At 43.4% G+C, this 19,473-nt stretch overlaps 1 protein-coding gene across 3 annotated transcripts in view; it reads left to right on the top strand.

Annotated features, from left to right (window-relative positions):
• The window catches only part of RAPGEF4 (Rap guanine nucleotide exchange factor 4), a gene marked incomplete at both ends in the record, with an annotated part of 155,476 nt that overhangs the window by 84,885 nt on the left and 51,118 nt on the right, over window positions 1-19,473 (top strand). For 2 of the 3 annotated variants that reach the window (XM_080621515.1, XM_080621517.1), the window contains 4 exons: window positions 13,952-14,005; window positions 14,305-14,411; window positions 16,293-16,414; window positions 17,852-18,035. In XM_080621515.1, coding sequence (XP_080477641.1) covers window positions 13,952-14,005; window positions 14,305-14,411; window positions 16,293-16,414; window positions 17,852-18,035 — 467 coding nt within the window. Of the gene's footprint in view, window positions 1-13,951; window positions 14,006-14,242; window positions 14,412-16,292; window positions 16,415-17,851; window positions 18,036-19,473 lie in introns of all 3 variants that reach the window. The other variant, XM_080621516.1, reaches the window with a different exon arrangement.

The following is a 19,473-nucleotide window of genomic DNA, read 5'->3' on the forward strand; positions in this document are numbered from 1 at the left end:
GGGGCTGTATCTTATGGAACTCCAAGGATTTTAAAAATGTGATTAACTCCTCTTTCTGTGGAAGTTCCCTGATGTTGCAAATGTCCTTGTGTCTGTGTGTTCCCCTGTTGATACCTTGCCCTGCTTCTCACTTTTGCTGTTTACGGATATTTCTCAAGAAACTGTGTGGTTGTCTTTTGTGAGCATGGGTGGTTTGAAGATGCTTTGGTAATACAATTTCATAGAATCATAGAATAGTTAGGGTTGGAAAGGACCTTGAGATCATCTAGTTCCAACCCCCCTGCCATGGGCAGGGACACCTCACACTAAACCATGTCACCCAAGGCCTCATCCAACCTGGCCTTGAACACCGCCAAGGATGGAGCATTCACAACTTCCTTGGGCAACCCATTCCAGTGCCTCACCACCCTCTCAGTAAAGAATTTCTTCCTTAGATCCAATCTAAACTTCACCTGTTTCAGTTCTAACCCGTTACCCCTTGTCCTGTCACTACAGTCCCTGATGAAGAGTCCATCCCCAGCATCCTTGTAGGCCCCCTTCAGATACTGGAAGGCTGCTATGAGGTCTCCACGCAGCCTTCTCTTCTCCAGGCTGAACAGCCCCAGCTTTCTCAGCCTGTCTCCATACTGGAGGTGCTCCAGTCCCCTGATCATCCTCGTGGCCCTCCTCTGGACTTGTTCCAACAGTTCCATGTCCTTTTTATGTTGAGGACACCAGAACTGCACACAATACTCCAAGTGAGGTCTCACGAGAGCAGAGCAGAGGGGCAGGATCACTCCTTTGACCTGCTGGTCATGCTCCTTTTGATGCAGCCCAGGATACAGTTGGCTTTCTGGGCTGTGAGCGCACACTGAAGGCGGCTCATGTTCATTTTCTCATCGACCAACACTCCCAAGTCCTTCTCCACAGGGCTGCTCTGAATCTCTTCTCTGCCCAACCTGTAGCTGTGCCTGGGATTGCTCTGACCCAGGTGTAGGACCTTGCACTTGGCATGGTTAAACTTCATCAGGTTGGCATCAGCCCACCTCACAAGCGTGTTGAGGTCCCTCTGGATGGCATCCCTTCCCTCCGGCGTATCAACCGAACCACACAGCTTGGTGTCATCGGCAAACTTGCTGAGGGCGCACTCAATCCCACTGTCCATGTCACCGACAAAGATGTTGAACAAGACCAGTCCCAACACCGATCCCTGAGGGACACCACTCGTTACCGGTCTCCAGCCGGACATCGAGCCATTGACCACAACTCTTTGCATGCGGCCATCCAGCCAGTTCTTTATCCACCGAGTTGTCCACCGATCAAATTGATGTCTCTCCAATTTAGAGACAAGGATGTCATGTGGGACAGTGTCAAAGGCTTTGCACAAGTCCAGGTAGATGACGTCAACTGCTCTGCCCCTGTCCATCAGTTCCATAGCCCCATCATAGAAGGCCACCAAATTGGTCAGGCAGGATTTCCCCTTAGTGAAGCCATGCTGGCTGTCACCAACCACCTCCTTGTTTTTACCGTGCCTTAGCATGCCTTCCAGGAGAATCTGCTCCAAGAGTTTGCCAGGCACAGAGGTGAGACTGACTGGTCTGTAATTCCCCACGTCATCCATTTTCCCCTTCTTGAAAATGGGGGTTATATTTCCCTTTTTCCAGTCGTCAGGAACTTCACCTGACTGCCATGATTTTTCAAATATGATGGCCAGTGGCTTAGCAACTTCATTCGCCAGCTCCTTCAGGACCCGTGGATGGATTTCGTCAGGTCCCATGGACTTGTGTATGTTTAGGTTTTTAAGATGTTCTCGAACCAGATCCTCTCCTACAGTGGACCCAAGGTCTTCATTCTCACAGTCCCTGCATTCGCCTTTGAAGACTTGGGTGGTGCAGTCAGAGCCTTTGCCAGTGAAGACTGAGGCAAAGAAGTCATTAAGAACCTCAGCCTTCTCCAAATCCCGGGTAGCCAGTTCTCCCGATATCTTCCGAAGGGGGCCTACGTTGTCCCTAGTCTGTCTTTTACTCGCTACGTACCTATAGAATCCCTTCCTATTATCCTTAACATCCCTAGCCAAGTTCAATTCTAACTGGCCCTTAGCCTTCCTCACCTGGTCCCTAGCTTCCTGGACAGCATCCCTGTATTCTTCCCAGGCTGCCTGTCCCTGCTTTCACCTTCTATAAGCCTCTTTTTTCCATTGAATTTTCCTGAGCAGCTCCTTATCCATCCAAGGAGGTCTCCTGGCCCTCTTGCTGCACTTCCTTCTAGTTGGCATGCAACATTCCTGAGCTTGGAGCAGGTGATCCTTGAATAACAACCAAGAGTCTTGGGCCCCCCTGCCCTCTAGGGCTATATCCCATGAAACCTTACTAGAGCAGGTTCCTGAAGAGGCCAAAGTCTGCTCTCTTGAAGTCCAGGGCAGTGAGCTTGCTGCACGCTCTTCTCACTGTCCCAGGGATCTCGAATTCGACCATCTCGTGGTCACTGCAACCAAGGCTGCCCTGGAGCGTCACATTTCTAACCAGCCCTTCCCTGTTGGTGAGCACAAGGTCAAGCATGGCACCTCTCCTTGTCGGCTCCTCTATTACTTGCAGAAGGAAGTTGTCTTCCACACAATCGAGGAACCTCCTGGATTGCTTGTGCCGGGCCGTACCTTCACTCCAACAGATGTCAGGGTGGTTGAAGTCTCCCATGAGAACAAGGGCCTGTGAGCGTGAGGCTGTTCCTATCTGCCTATAGAGCGCTTCATCCACAGATTCCTCTTGATCAGGCAGTCTGTAACAGATCCCCACAGTAATGTCCCCCATAGCTGTTCTCCCTTTAACCCTGACCCACAAACTCTCTGTCGACTGCTCACCCGTCCCCAGAGTTCCATGCTCTCCAGCCTATCCCTAACATGAATAGCAACTCCCCCTCCCCGCCTGCCAGGCCTGTCTTTTCTAAAGAGCCTGTAACCTTCCATTCCAACACTCCAGTCGTAGGAGCCATCCCACCATGTTTCTGTGATGCCTACTATATCATACTCCCATAGTCGTGCACACACCTCTAATTCCTCTTGTTTGTTTCCCATGCTACGGGCGTTTGTATAGAGGCATCTGAGCTGAGCTCCAAATGAAGCCGGCTCATTGGCTGGCGCGGCTGGAATATCTCTGCATCGCTGCGAGCATTTATTGTAGGTGCTGGCAACTGACTGGGTGTGTTGGGATGGAACGATGCCCTCTTCCCCCAACACATCTAGTTTAAAGAAACCTTGACCAGCCTGGCAAGGCTCCTACCAAAACCTCTCTTCCTCTTCTTTGTCAGATCAGCTCTACCAGCCCCCAGTAGACCTGGCCTACTAACTTGGGTCCCGTATTCGAAACACCCAAACCCCTGACTATGGCACCATCCTTTTAACCATTTATTAACTTGGCCAATCCTCCTAGCTTTTTGAAGGTCTCCCCCTGTATCCTGGAGAATTGATGAAAAGACAATCTGAGCTCCAGAGCCCCTAACCACCTCTCCCAGGGCTCTGTAGTCCTTCTTTATGTTCTCCAGGCCACTGCTATCAACATTGCTAGCACCCACATGGATCACCAGAAGTGGGTAATAGTCCGTGGGTCTCACTAGAGCAGGCAGCCTCTCTGCAACATCCCCGATCCGTGCCCCAGGTAGGCAACACACCTCCCTCGAGACCGGGTCAGGCCGACAGATGAGTGCCTCTGTCCCTTTCAAAGTAGAGTCCCCTACCACTATGACCCGTCTCTTTTTCCTGGCAGCACCAGTAGTGATCTTTTTTACCAGCGCACCAGCCGGTTGTTTCTGGTGCAAGTGCCCTTCCTTCTTAGCACCCTGCAGGACAGCAAAGCGGTTCTGGGTGGGGACAACAGCTTTAGGAGGAAGCCCCTTGTTTTTAATTGTCCTCTTCCTCTTTTTTTTGTTGCTTTTTGTTGTTACTATTTCCCAGCTTCCTGGGTTGACAGCCTCCTCCTCTCCTCCATGAGCTTCAGGGGACGCTTGAGGCCCCTGCACAGTTTGGGCCTGGAGGAGGCAGTCCTGCTTCCTTTCAGCTTCCCTGACATCTTGCAGCCTATTAACAGCATCCCGCAGCTCAGCCCCTGCTGCAGGAGGACCTGCACCAGGGAGCACCAAGTACAGCCCTGCCCATTGGGCACCATTCCCTCAGGAGACCAGTGCAGACACTCACTACGCTCTGAGCATTGCACTGCAGCCTCCCCTCTCATCGGATCTGTCTGGATGCCTACGGTGGCTACTGCCGGGGCAGCCAGAGCAGAGCTCCCAAACTGGGCCCTGGTCATACAGCGAGTACTCACCATCCCGCTCGCCTGCCCGCGCGAACTGCCTCGAATCGCTCCTGGTCGCTCGCGCTCCCAGGGGCAGGTTTTTACCCACTCAGAGCTGGTGCCGCTCCTCCTGGCTCCGCCCCCTGTGAGTCCCTGCTCCCGTCAGCTGAGCTGCCGGCTCCTGGGCAAGTCCTGCTGAGGACCTGAGGCTCCCTCGGTGGCTCTGGCCGCTCTGAGTTGAGGCTCCTGGACGCTGATCTCCTCCCTGCTCCGGTGTTGAAGGCGTCCTCTCTCGAGCTACTCACCTCAGCAATTGACCCAAATTACACTATCTAGACTGGCTACAGGTTCTTTAAATACTTTCATTGTTTGGTAAACATAGATGAAGATCAGAAACAAGTGCTCTTTCTGGGTAATTTGTCCTTTGTAAATTGCATAGTGTTGTTAAGTCACCTACAGGCCTGGCATGAGGTCAGTCCCTGTCAGTTTTGGACTTTTCCACTTAGGAGACATGAGCAGGCACTTTGGTGTTTGGTTGCCAGTGCTGTCTTGTGCAGTGTGCTAGGGAGCACAGGTTGGATCTCTCAGATGCTACATGTATTTGTGAGAAGATAGTGAAGAGGTGACTGAAATGGTTCCAGCATGGTAGTGATGATTGCATTTCTATTTTCCACTTTTTTTTTTTTTGTCTTCTGGAGGAGCATGGTGAGGTCTCCCTGTAGATAACAACTGTGGTCTGGGTTGGACAGAGCTCAATCCTGGTAATGTGTCCCAGCCATCAGAAGTCCCTATGGCAGGGAATGTGTGTCAGGGTTTCTTACTGACTGTGCACCCTGTGGGGTTTGTTAGAGGTCGTGACATAGGTTGTTTTCTGATGGCAAGCATTGTGATCAGCATGTTCTACATAATGCTGCTCCAGAGATCCAGCACAGGATATCAGAGCAAAGAAATTCCTACAATATTGGTTACATCTTCCTTCAAATGTTGTCAGAAATGATTTTCAAATGATCTTTTTTTATGACGGTATCTTTGGCCAGCTGCTTCTGCGATGTTTTTCAGCAAACTGCATTCACTAAGTGTATTATTTTACCTTCAGCATCCTAGCAGAGGTTGGTGCAGTCTGCATAGGTATGTTCTTTCTCTCTACAGAGGCTTGCGTCTTTGCAGTTCTTATCTATGCCTTTGGTCTGATGTAGCTTAGGTAGATGACATATTGCCAAAACCAGGCAACTTTTGAAATGGATGTATGGATTTGAGAAAGAATGGTAAGAATAGAAAGAGGAAGTGTTGTGTGGAAGGACTGTGGGGACTTCTGCTAATTGTCAGCTGTATCTTACTGACTGGCTATACTTTCACCAATGTTATGGGAATGGTTTTTTGTATGTTTTATTTCCTCCTGTGTGAACAAGGTAGGGCACTGATAGCCTTTCAGAAGATGTATAGGAGGATATTCAAGCATGTCAGTCATAAATGGCAATCATCAGAAGTCATTTGAAATCATTAAGAACTGAAGATGCTCAGTTTCCTGAAATACAAAAGGGAATCAAATGCAATGGGCCTGACTCAAACCCCATTGAGTCAATTAGGGACTTGCCAGTGATTTCAGTGGGATTTGGATTAGGCCTTAAATCACCAATAGCAGTAAATACTGAAGATATAAACCAAACAGATTTCTTAGTGATGTGGCTGTTGCTGCTGCCATCTTTTGTCCTTTGTTTCTTCTGGATTCCCTGCCAGCCAGCAGGAAAGCACAAGTCACTTGCAATTCTCTTCAGTGTCTCTTCAGTGAAATAAAGGGATCAACAATAGTGCACAGGTTTTTCTAATCACCCAGCTAACTTCACATGCCATGCTTAACTCCAATAAACACCAAAACTTGTTCTCTGTTCAGAGATGAGCTACATGAGGTCATGGGTAAAACACAATTAATTTGCTTTAGTTTTATTTCTTCTTAGTTCCTTGCAATGCACATCTCCTATGCTAACATTTGAGAGTAGTAAGTTAGGTCCTCTCCATAATTTGATTCTGTAGATCTGAAGCATTCATTCATATGTAAAGGCTCAGAAGAAACATCCCTTTACAGTTATTTAACAAGGGGAATAGAAAAATGTATTTTTATAAGAGATGTTCTTGGTTTTTATTTAACTGGTTCAAATAACTTGACAAATACAGACCTCATGTTAGGTCTTTATTATCATTGCTCATTATATTATTTATTTGTTTGCATATGGCTTGCTTGGTGATGTAAGAAGCACAGAAATAAAGGCAGCCCTTGCCCTATAGTTTGAAATCTAAGACCTATTTCTCCAAAGATTAAACGTGTGCATGAAATTATATACATGAATAGTCCTATTTAAATCTATGGCATTGCTCTCATGCATAAATATTTGAATCTTCAAACAAATGGAGGCTAAAATTGTTACTTTCCCTGCTTCACCTCAATTTAAATAGGGAGTTTTGTGATTGGCTTCATGAAGGGTTTGTTTGAATGGCCCAAACGTGATTCCATAAATGTACAGATATGGATTTTGTCAGTATTAACGCCGAAAGCCATTTTGTTGCAGTTTCTCATTATCATTTTCTGCTTCCCCCTACCAAACACCTGCGTTTTTCCCTTCTCTACCTTCCAGACCCATATGCACCCATATCACAGTATCACAGTATGTTAGAGACTGGGAGGGACCTCAAAAGATCATCTAGTCCAATCCCCCTGCCAGAGCAAGAACACCTAGATAAGGTTACACAGGAATGTGTCCAGGCGGGTTTTGAATGTCTCCAGAGAAGGAGACTCCACAACCCCCCTGGGCAGCCTGTTTCAGTGTTCCGTCACCCTCACTGAGAAGTTGTTTCTTCTCAAGTTTAAGTGGAACCTCTTGTGTTCCAGTTTATACCCATTACCCCTTGTCCTATCATTGTTTGCCACTGAGAAGAGCCTGGCTCCATCCTCATGACACTCCCCCTTTATATATTTATATACACTAATAAGGTCACCCCTCAGTCTCCTCTTCTCCAAACTATAGAGACCCAGCTCCCTTAGCCTTTCCTCATAAGGGAGATGCTCCACTCCCTTAATCATCTTAGTTGCCCTGCGCTGGACTCTCTCCAGAAGGTCCCTGTCCTTCTTGAACTGAGGGGCCCAGAACTGGACACAATATTCCAGAGGCGGTCTCACCAGGGCAGAGTAGAGGGGAAGGAGGACCCCTCTCGACCTACTGACCACCCCCCTTCTAATACACCCCAGGATGCCATTGGCCTTCTTGGCCACAAGGGCACAGTGTTGGCTCATGGTCATCCTGCCATCCACTAGGACTCCCAGGTCCTTCTCCCCTACACTACTCTCTTAACAGGTCGTTCCCCAACCTGTACTGGAACCTGGGGTTGTTCCTGCCCAGATGCAGGACTCTACACTTTCCCTTGTTATATTTCATCAAGTTATTCCCTGCCCAACTCTCCAGCCTGTCCAGGTCCCGCTGGATGGCAGCACAGCCTTGTGGCGTGTCAGCCACTCCTCCCAGCTTAGTGTCATCAGCAAAGTTGCTGATAGTACACTCAATTCCCTCATCTAAATCATTGATGAATATATTAAATAATACTGGTCCCAATACTGACCCTTGAGGCATTCCACTAGATACAGGCCTCCAACTAGACTCCGCCCCATAGACTACAACTCTCTGGCTTCTGTCCTTCAGCCAGTTCACAATCCACCTCACCACCTGATCATCCAGACCACACTTCCTCAGTTTAGCTATGAGGATGCTGTGGGAGACTGTGTCAAATGCTTTGCTGAAGTCAAGGTAGACCACATCCACCGCTCTGCCATCATCCATCCACAATGTTATTTCCTCATAAAAGGCTATGAGGTTGGTCAAGCATGACTTCCCCTTGGTAAAGCCATGTTGACTGCCCCTCATAACCCTCTTATCCTTGACATGCCTTAAGATGGCATCAAGGATAAGGTGTTCCATCACTTTCCCAGGGATGGAGGTGAGGCTGACCGGTCTATAGTTACCTGGGTCCTCCTTCTTGCCCTTTTTGAAGACTGGAGTGACATTTGCTTTCCTCCAGTCCTCAGGCACCTCTCCCGTTTCCCAAGACTTGGTAAAGATGATGGAGAGTGGTCTAGCAATGACTTCTGCCAGTTCCCTCAGCACCCGCGGGTGCATCCCATCTGGACCCATGGATTTATGGATGTCCAGATTGCTCAACTGGTCCCTAACCCATTCCTCATCGACTAAGGCAAACTGCTCCAGTGACCTGGCTTCATCTGAGGTCTCAGGAGTACAGGGCTCTTCAGGACTGCCTCCGGCAGAGTAGACAGAGACAAAGAAGGCATTCAATAACTCTGCCATCTCTGTATCTTCTGTCACCAGGGCACCCACCCCATTCACCAGTGGGCCTACCTTGCCTCTGGTGTTAGTTTTATCAGCTATGTATTTGAAAAAGCTCTTTCTGTTGTCCTTGACCCCTCTGGCCAGATTTAATTCTAAGGAGGCCTTAGCCATCCTAGCTGCCTTCCTACATCCTCTAGCAGCAGCCTTATATTCCTCCCAAGTGGCCAGCCCCTCCTTCCATGACCTGTAAACTCTGCTCTTCCACTTGAGCATACCCAGCAGTTCCTTATTTAGCCACGCAGGTCTCTTGGCCCATATGTGCAGGGGGAATCAGCAGATCATAGTAAACTGTGTGCACACTGGTTGGAAAAGGGCATGAAGTAGCTAAAACTCAAGATGGTACTGCTGTGTTGCTTTATCTCACACTGAAGGAAAGCTGAGAGCAGGTACACTGCTGTGGCCAGGAGATGGGAAATAATTTGTAAGCTTGGCTTGTGTATTTGAGCTCTTCACATGATAACTTTTCCCTTATCCAGATATCCTGTAAAATGTGATCATCAAGTAGCTTCAGTCATACAGCTCCGTGCAACATGTACATACTTTAGTCACATTAATTCTTCAAAGATACCAGAATGTGTTAGGAAGGTAGTTAAGCACTTTGCTCACTCTTTGCTGTTTTTGAAGAGAAAGCTACTTCTTTTTCCTAAGTGCTTTCCAAGTGTCCTCTAATGGGCGATTCAAGACTGTAAAGACTTTCAAAACATTTTTTGGTCTTCAGCCAAGTCGTGCTATTATCCTGAAATATGATCCCTTACATAATCTATTTTTTATCTGACGGGAAGTTCTTGCTGGAACACTGTGTCTCCTATTAACTAGCTGATGTTGTATTTCTCTGCCTTTGAAGCATGACTTGCCTTTCTGTAGCAAACTCAGTCCAAGCCTTGTCCATTTGTTGTATTTCAGCTCATCTCAAGTGCAGCCAGAGTTCACTGCAGTAGCTTTGAAAGGCTGTAACTTTGAGAGGACTCTTTTCTGGGCAGGACTTTTGGATGGCAAGGACGTTGTTCCTCAGTGGGAGTGACTCCTTTGCTCTCTTGTCCCGGCCTGCAGCTCTGGGGGGTTGTTATTGCTGTTCATCTCTTTAAGCACCACCTTGTGGTTGAACTTATTTTAGGCATGTAAAGGTGTCATCGAAAATTGCACGGTGCGATGTAGTGAGGCTAAAAAGTACTTCAGGAAAGCATCTAATTCAGCCCTGAGTCCCATGCCACATGCGCAGTTCACTGTAGCTGTGTTGCTCCTGACAGATACCTTAACATATCTTCCCAAGCCCCTGGAGATGGCAATCTGTGCCAGTATTCACTGTCCACACCATTAGAAAACCTTCACCAATGCCTAACCTGAATCTTTCTTATCCTGATTGAAACTATTTCCCGAAGTCTGCACCAGTGGACTAGGTCACTTCTTTCTTCTTTTCAAAGGCCTTTTAAATGTGAAGGCTTTTTAATCACACTTCTACTAAAACTTGCCTTTTCCTTAGCTGAACAACTTTGGTTATTTGTGTTGGGCTTTCTGACTATTCTTGTTGCTCTTCTGTTGGTTTAGATGCTCTTGAAGTGGGACACAGTGCTTTAGCTTAGGTCTCATCTAGGATGACTAAAGCAGAGGTGCATTATATATCTAATCTCTTATTACATCCCAGTACAGTATTTATTGCTTTTACACAAGTATGGCATTGCTTACTCGGTTCTGTTTAATATCTATTATGAACCTTCTTTTTCAGTGTAACCGCTAGGATACTAGTTCCCTACGCTGTCTTTATATAGCTGATTCTGCCTGTTTCAGAAAAGTAGTCAGAACTGTCTGTGTTGCATAACAGCATTAATTTTTTCAGAGCAATGTCCGAACTGTATCAGATTTTAACCTTACTCTCCAGTGTATGTGCAGTCCCTTCCATTGTGAAATCTTCTTCAGAATCAGTGTACATCCTATTTCATCCCCTGTTAATATTTAATGTTATCCGATGGGATATATTCTTGAGAACGCTGCTAAGAGCAGACCTCTGGCATTAACGCCAGCTTGACTTCGCTTCACTGATAACTGCTTTAAGAATGTACTTTTCCAACTGGCTTTGCACCTATTTTGTAAGAATTTAATCTTCCCTTTGCAGAAGAGAGCATCTTATGAGGCAGTCTTACTAAAGTAAAGGGTTGCAAATCTACTTTTTCTTCCCTAACCTATCAGTGTTGAAACCTGGTCATGGGAAAAAAATTAGGTCAGTGTGGCATGATTTGTTCTTTGTTAATATATATCACATGTGACTGATCTTCCTGTTCTTTTTCAGGCGCTTACAAATGGACTTTTTCTAGGAAGGCAAGTTAAGCTGATTTGTCTATATTTTTTCAGCTCCTTCTTTTCCCATATTTCTGGTTTTTGCTGCCTTCCTTAGTCCCAGTGAGTTGTCAGAGGTGGCTGCTGATGGTTCCAAAATGGCTGCAGCCCTCGTTAAGTTACTTCAAACTTTTCAAGTTCCTGCATGAAATTCTACGAATCCAGCCAAACTGAAAATAGCAAATTTAACTCATAGCTAGTTTAATACTCACCCTTCTATTTTCTTTTCATGCTGAGATTTTACTCCTGTCACTCTGTCACTTAGGATATTAGCTCTGCCACTAATCTTTCTAATGAACACTGGTATAAAAAATAAACCAACGGTTTCTGGCCTTCTTGAATTATCTGCCAATACATTTTCCTCTGTTGAACAGCAGATCAACACTTGTTGTTTTCTTTGTATTACTACTCATGAACTTGTGGAACATTTTTTGTTCCTCTAGTATATATTGTATGTGTGGTTAGTATTGTTTCTTTAAGTAACTTACCAGCTTTCTTTAACTCCATTTACCTTACAGGTGCTCTCCCATGACCTGCTTCAGGAATTCAGCTATCAGTGTTCAGGCTTTAATGAAATTTTTCTTCCTAATCCATTGTTTCTACTTTGATGTTCTTACTTCCTCCTGTGAAGTTCTGACACTGGATCAATTCATGATCACCCTAACCTGAGTTGCCTTCTGTCTTTGCAGCTGATCCTTCTGTATTGTCAGGATCAAATGTAGGTGAACAAGTAGCTTTCCTGCTGCTTTCTGCATATTCTTGTGCTGTGTCTTAGCTTTCAATTTGGTTTTTTTCTGTACTTCTGGGTTAAATCAGATTTCTTCTAAATGCTCTGTTTTATTCTGTTTTGATTAGGATGGAGATTTATTGACAATCTTTTTCACCTATTAGTTTTATGCATTTTTTTGGAGCTTAATGGAAACCCTAAAGACCAAAAATGTGCATTCATTTTCACTAGTCTATTGCTGTAAAAGTCTCATATTTTTTGTTTTATACATTTTATCTCTCCTTTGAAGTATATTCCTAACTAGAGTTAAAATCTGGAAGATGGATGGAATATATTGAGCTTTATTGATCTAAAAAAATATCTTTTAAGAATGCAAAATTTTAAAAAAATTTCATAATGACCTCAGTGCCAGTTTAGCCAAGCATATAAGTGTATATTTACCTTCGGTCTCATTGAACTTGATGAGGACTTGAAATCCTTTTAAAAGAAAATGGAAGAAAGATTATTAATACTCTGAGTGATATCACTGACTTCATTATTTATATACCTGTTTGAAACTGTTATTCGATGGTTTTGTTTTGTTAGAGGCATCTTTCAAAAGATTCTTGCTATTCTTAGCATGCTTTAACTGCAAACGTAGACTGTCTAAAGCATGCTCCACGCAGTTGCAGAAACAGAGAAATATCAAGGGATGTAACACTGCCCTTCTGGTGGGGCAGAGAGGTTTATAACTTAAATGAGTCTTCAAAAAATTGTTGGCTTATTAATGAGAAAAATCAGGAATCCCAATTTAATTGTATTGATTTGCCTTTTCAGAGACTTCTTATGAGGTATGAGTAGAAATGAAAACCCATTTGCATTGTTTCTGATATACAGGCTTCTCTGTTAATATTGTCTTATCTTTATTGATTTCCTTCATGTGCTTCCCTCATTTTCCTCTTCCTGGCTGACCTATAGTCTCCTGGTGCATTCGTAGCTCGTGGTACTATTTGACTACCACAAAGACTATGTCACACCATTAAAAGCCTGTGGGAGCTAATGAACAGATACCCAGCTTAAGAAAACTGGTACCTGGCAACCCAGCAGTACATGGCGTGTGTTTCACCATATTTCCAACCTGGCTGTCCTGCCTTTGCTGTATGGGTGTAAGGGAACTGTGGCTGCCATGGGCTGAAGTGCAAGGTGTTACCCTTGTGGGACACCCCTGTGATTGGCATGATCTGTCCTGCCAGCAAGTCCAGAATACCAGCCAAATTCAGCCCTCATGTCATGTCTCCTGGCATTTCACACTAAAAGTAAATTTGGTCTATGCTGTTAAGTACCAGTCCCTACAAAGCAAAACAACTTCTAGTCACTCTGAGGTGGCTGTTAAGTTCAGTTTTGTTCTTCATCTCCATTTCTACTCTCCTTTAACCCTCTGCTTTCCTTTTTCCCCTGTGCTGTTCCAGGTGCTTCCTGTCTTCTCTCTCCTTTAACCTGTTCATTAAGTGCCTGGTTTCCCATTTCTCTCATTCCCTTCTGTGCTTCTCTCTGGTAGAGCTCCGGTAATATTCCCTTTCACTCTTCACTTTGCAGAACCAAGTCACCTGCTTTACTCTTTCATATTTTCTTCACCAGCCCCTTTGTGAAAGTCCTTGCCCAGGTCTCTGTGAGTGGCCTTCATGCTCTTGAGTTTCAGAGAGCATCTACAAAAGGGTTGTCAGCTAGGCCAGATGATTGTTTAGAAAAGACAGATAGTGGCAGCAGAGCTCTTACTTCATTCCTGTTTCTTGTGCTATGCTGTAAGGTAGAAGGCAGCTGAATAGAAAAAGGTCCTGAAGGAGAAAGGAGTTTCCATGGTAGGGGACTGAATGGCAGAGGCAGCCATGTGTGGTGGAATGTTCTTACACCCACTGTGGGTTGAGAGCTAGCAATGCCTGTGTAGCCTTAGATCTGGTGTGATGTTTGGCCACTGCATGCTTCATTAGTAATTTATAAAGTGTAACATATTTGTTATTCATCTTCACATGTCGTTGTCACTGTTTTAATTTGCTGAGCATTAAAAGCCAAGTTTCTCTTTAAAATGTCTTCAGAGAACTTTTTCTACTCACATTCCCTGGGCCGAGCTTGGACTTACAAGCTTGGACTTACATGTTATTCTTTGTTTTTACAGCTTCTTTGTTCGGTTTTTTTATTTTAGCCTTTATTTTATTTTACTGCTCAACCTTTAAAAATATATTTCGTTTCATTTTATTTTTCAGACACCTCTTATTGAACCTCACATCCCACATCGTTCTACTAAAACCATTGCACAGGTAATAGGACATAGGTGTGCTGTAGAGCCAGGCTGCTAGACAAATGGGAATAACTCCTATTTCCAACAGTGTGATGCTTATCAGCTGAAGTGATGCTTTCTGTTAGATGTGATAAATCTGTGAGACTTAAAATCCTGAATGTATGCTACATTGCTCTGCAAAAGTAAGCATCTGTGCAAGGGCTTTTTAATTTAGGGAAAAGAGAACTTGCATTTTGCTTTGGAGAAGACACTGTAGAAATTGCAGAATGTTTAAAATCTGTGTGTCTTGATCCGTTTTTTTCCTCCATGATCACCAAGGTTCCTTCAGAAAAGATCCTCAGAGCTGGAAAGATTTTGCGGAATACAATTCTGTCCCGAGCCCCTCACATGATAAGAGATCGTAAATACCATCTGAAGACTTACAGGTGTGTGAGCTGATTGTGCAGAGGTCTCTGCATTTTTATGCCTGCCATCCTCTAATTTGTGATTTATGCCTTACCATACTTGCAGATCTCAGAAGGTCTGAAATTATGCTGTGATTTTATTTGAGTCTGGATGTTATGCAGTCTTTAATAGGCCTAGTAAATCTTTTCTGAAGTAATTTGACTGGAAATAGAGTCCATGATTGTGAACAGAGCATTCACATACATAAACTCTTCCAAAGTTAATAGCATAGTTAGCTGGAGTATTCTGTGCAAAATCAAGTTAAAATGTAGATTCTGTTCTCTTCTTATACCAATAAGAGATAATAGGAAAGTTCGTTAGTCTGTTATTGTACGGATTGCTGCAGTGATGTTGCTCAGTGTGGAGTTCTGAAAATTCACCTGGTGAGCAACATTCCTTGTGTAGATTTTCTGCTCTATTTAAAATGATTTTTTTCAGTGTATTGCCAGGCTTTCTTGTCTTCCTGCTGGTGGCAGCACTGTATTTCCGAAGTGGGATAACAATTGCTCTTGCAGAATAGGAATCTTCAAGGAGTCAGGCTGTATCTACTGCTGGCTTAAGAAACAATCAATTTGGTTTAGTGTCTAATGTTTAAATGTAGTACCTAATGCATTATTCAGAATATATTTAAATAAAAATTGCCTTAAAATCTCCAGCTATGTCTTTTCCTAAATAGTAAATCAATATGTTGCTGATCCACTTTTGAGATAAGTGCATTGATTTCCCATATTTCAGCCCGAAATATATTTAATATGATGCAAGGTATTTGGATCTTATGAGTTGATTTGAGACCATATCACAATATGACATTGCTCATTGTTCTAGAAGAACAAAAGAGCATGTATGACAAATGAAGACCAATGCTGGTCCAGACAACTGCACCTGCAGTTTTTATCTTATAGATAACTGGGAAAAACTCTTATTGTTCTGTCCTTGAGGTTTTTAAATGTGGAATGATAAAATGTCAATTGCACCCAGGTGAGGGGAAGTTTTGTTACCAAAAGGGGATTTTAATTGAAAGAGCATTGTTCGAGCTAATTTTCAGTAATTTCAGTATTGTGTATTTCCTTGGTCTCTGGAAGTGATGCATGAAGAGTGGAGCCACAAGAACCTGTCTATAAGGACTAACCAGCTTTCCCTCTGTTCTGCATGTGATCAGTTACAAATTTGTAAGTTTTTGATCACATTGCTTATTTGCTTCTGTTCTCCTGAGCTAGGGCGTGTTATGATAAAGAATTTTACCTAGTGACCATGTGGCTTCTTGGTTTTTAACTTCCCTTTGGGCATTCTCCAGAACGTAAGGCCTGCTGTTGTCTGCCTCTGGGTCAGTCGAGCTGTGAGGTGACAAACACCTGAGAAAGCCTCAGAAACACTGTAGACCTGCAAACCAGTGCTCCCAGATACAGTGTGGCTAGCGTTTGGTTACAAACACCCTCACAACACTCAGTCTGCCTTTGGAGGCTGTTCTCATTGACAAAGCTTTTACAGTGTTAGATTATCGTTTTCATGTAGAATTCTGAAAAGCGTAAGGCTTTTGCTATCCCATGGTGTACACAGGTTTTGTTTGAAATCTGGGTTGGAAGTTGGTGCAGTGGTGCAGCAGGTTTTGTACCAGGTGGCACAGGCTCACTGTGATCCCCTGAACTTTGCATTTCCCAAAACACATGTCCTGCTGAGGTGATCCTCTCAAGACTGTGCACCTTCACTGGTATTTCAAGCATGTATGCATAGATGGTGACATTGTGTTTTCTGTAGGGAGATTTGACTAAGGTTGTACGGAGTTTAAGGTATAACTGCTCTTGGCAGACACTGTGTGTGATCTCTCTTGGCTAGCTCTCTTTTCATTTCTATTTGTCCTTAAGGCAATGCTGTGTGGGGACAGAACTAGTTGACTGGATGATGCAGCAAAGTCCTTGTGTCCATTTACGAACCCAGGCTGTTGGCATGTGGCAAGTATTGCTGGAAGAAGGTGTTCTGAACCATGGTAAGAAAATCAGCATCTTCACTAAAACATGGGCAATGTGTGACATCAGTGCCTCTGTAGATCTCTTTCATGAAAAAGAAAGGAATCATGACCCCAAAAGAAATTATGTAGAGCAGCCTTTTCATTCATAAGTGCAAGTGCAGAGACAGTATTACATGAGTCTTGCTACCAATACACCTTTTTAACTTATGAGAATAATGAAATGTGAATGAACAATTTATAATGATAATTCTAATTATACTCTAATTATATTGGCTTGTGCTTATATTGCAAGAGCTGGATATCACTCAGGCCAAACCCAAGAGATGTATTACCACACACAAAACTGATCTTCATTGAAGATTTGCAACATTTGGAAGTGAATGTGAGCTTGCTCAGATCCATGATTTTGGAATGATTTTCAGTGTTTTTGGAATGGTTCCCAATTTCAACACTTCAAATACTCCAGTGCAGAGACCTGGGATTTGTAGTTTTCTAACTGTATTTTACGTTGACTTTCAGTTTCCATTTGGCAGGATTTATTTGGTAACAGGATATTATAGCCCTCAAAAGGATAGCTTTCTAAAGTAATATTCATACTTGAAGCTTTGTATGTACAGTTTTATTAAATTCAGAAAAGCAGCTCTGTTACAGTACACTTCCATTTATCCTCTGTTGTGCTTCCCATACCCCAGGGAGAAGTTTCCACACTGAGAAGACAGACTGTTTCCCCACTTTCCTTACCGTAAGGGCTGTAGCTTTAATTCCTGCCAAATACTCCCTTGAACATCCAGGGGCAAGCTGCTGCAAGCTGCATCACAGTATCCAACACATCACTCTGATGTGCTTGGAAGACCAAGGGTTTGTCCATCAGTATATCATAGCCTTTCTTTAGAATACTTCTCTTGGTAGTCTTCCCAGCAAGTTCTTCCACCAAAACAGAGGTCAGTGAACTTGCCCCTGGGATGATATCTTGATGATATATATTTCTGGTACATCAGGAGTTTAGATGCTTTTGTTACCTTTTAACCCTGTCTGAAACATGCAGGGGGAGGTGTTCATGCTCTAGAACATCTCTTAGAAATTCATAATGTAACTGTCTCCCAATGTAAAGTGTTTGCTTAGATGAAATGATTTGAAACAATAAGCACAAAACCAGATCCGATAAGGAAAAACCCACACACATGCACACACAGAGTTATGTATCCACACCCATGATACAGATATATAGAAAACTTTTGGAGAGTATTTGTAGTACACAATTTAAAAGTGTACCCTTCAAGCTACATAATTTGGACATATGTGAGAAGAGAAGGTGTTTCATACTCTTGCAGGTTTTCTGTAGTTTTCTTTCCCTTCTTAAATCAAAGATCTGTGACATATACGATGCTACATAGATTTCTACAAAGTTGGTTTTCATGAGGAGAGCTGAGTGTTTGATATATTATGTTGTTTCAGTGGATCAGGAGCACCACTTCCAAGACAAATATTTATTTTACCGATTTTTGGATGATGAGCATGAAGATGCACCTTTGCCAACTGAGGAAGAGAAAAAGGAGTGTGATGAGGAGCTACAGGACACTATGCTGCTTCTGTCTCAGATTGGGCCAGATGCTCATATGAGGATGATTCTCAGAAAACCGTAAGGAGATTAAGGAATTAATATTATATATCGGCTTTCCTTGTGAAACAAGAGAAATCTACATTTATTAACAGGCGTCATTTGGCCAGTTATTTCACTTCAGTGGCAGTTTGTTCACCTCTGAAGTTTTAAAGTCCCTATTAAGTAATTTCCAGTCCTTGTTAATGCTTATAAGTTGAACTGTGTATTGAGAATAGTCATGAAAGGCCATCAATGCCATTATACTCACCTTGAAGAAAATGCTGCACTATGAGCCTTTATGTTATTTCTCAGTCTCCCCAAAAGTAAGTTGCAGGTAATAGAAGAGTCCTGCTCCTTTAGCACTGCCTGTGTAGACATGCCATTCAATTAACTATGCTCCTTTCAGTTACTGTGAGTGGTAGGATGGCAGCGTAGCAAGTACCTTTCAATTACAGATGTCAGTGGCAGCCATTAATTAGATTCATCCTTGGTAGAACTTTATTGAATTGAGATAGGCTGGACTTGGCCTGTTGTAGTTTGCTGGCAAGGTGTGCAGTGTGGCTTTGTGGGTTTATTTATCCATTCTTACTGTTATAAAATAAATACATTAAAAAAAAAAAATGCTTTCTGTGCCTAGGCCACACAGGATGCCAGCCTAACCTTTTCATAGCTATCAGATCATGTCCTCTCATAGGCTGGCTAGCCATTCTTTCCGCAGCACATTCTGGTCATACTGAAAATTGTGCTAAAGGCCTTTTTTACAGGGAACTTTATAGTGACTTCAAAGCAATCGGCATAAACTCTGTTTGTCCCTTTGGTTTGGTTGTTGAAGGCAACCTCTTCATTATGCAGCTAGCATTTAGAGGTCACTGAGGACATACTTTACTGCTGGTTAAGCACACTAAGAATGATTAATTACTTAAGCTCATCTTCACCGAAGACTTACTTCTAAGGGTCAGTTCAAGAAAGATAAGTACAAAAAGCTGGATCCTGCTTCTTTGAGGCCAGTCTTTGCCATGGGATAGGATTGAGCCCTGTCTAAAGTGTGAGAACATTTTTTATACTAAAAATATTTTGAATCCACTTAACACAATTTCTTACCCTTTTCTGTTTCCACTTTTTATCCTTTCCATGTTCCATTCTTGTCCCTGTGTTGTCTGTTTAGATCATAAGCTCATTTAGATGGCACTTTTCCAAAAACTCACTATACAGTGACAATGCTAAAAGCTTTGAATTTCAAAAATTGCCATCAGATACTTGTGCTTATAAAAAATAAGTTACATTGCTATGCAACAATAGTTTTAAAAGTATAAATCCTGTTTCCTCTGTTTATTAGAGGTCTAGTCAAGTACAACCAAAGGAGCACTCACTCTGTGTCGCACAAAATACATAGACAAACCAGACTGGGATCATGGTGCTTCCATAAACACTTACAGTGTCAAGGAAGTGTGGTATTTTCTCTTCATGGAGATATCTT

Source organism: Psittacula echo, assembly GCF_963264785.1.
Source record: "Psittacula echo genome assembly, chromosome: 6".
Taxonomy (NCBI): domain Eukaryota; kingdom Metazoa; phylum Chordata; class Aves; order Psittaciformes; family Psittacidae; genus Psittacula; species Psittacula echo.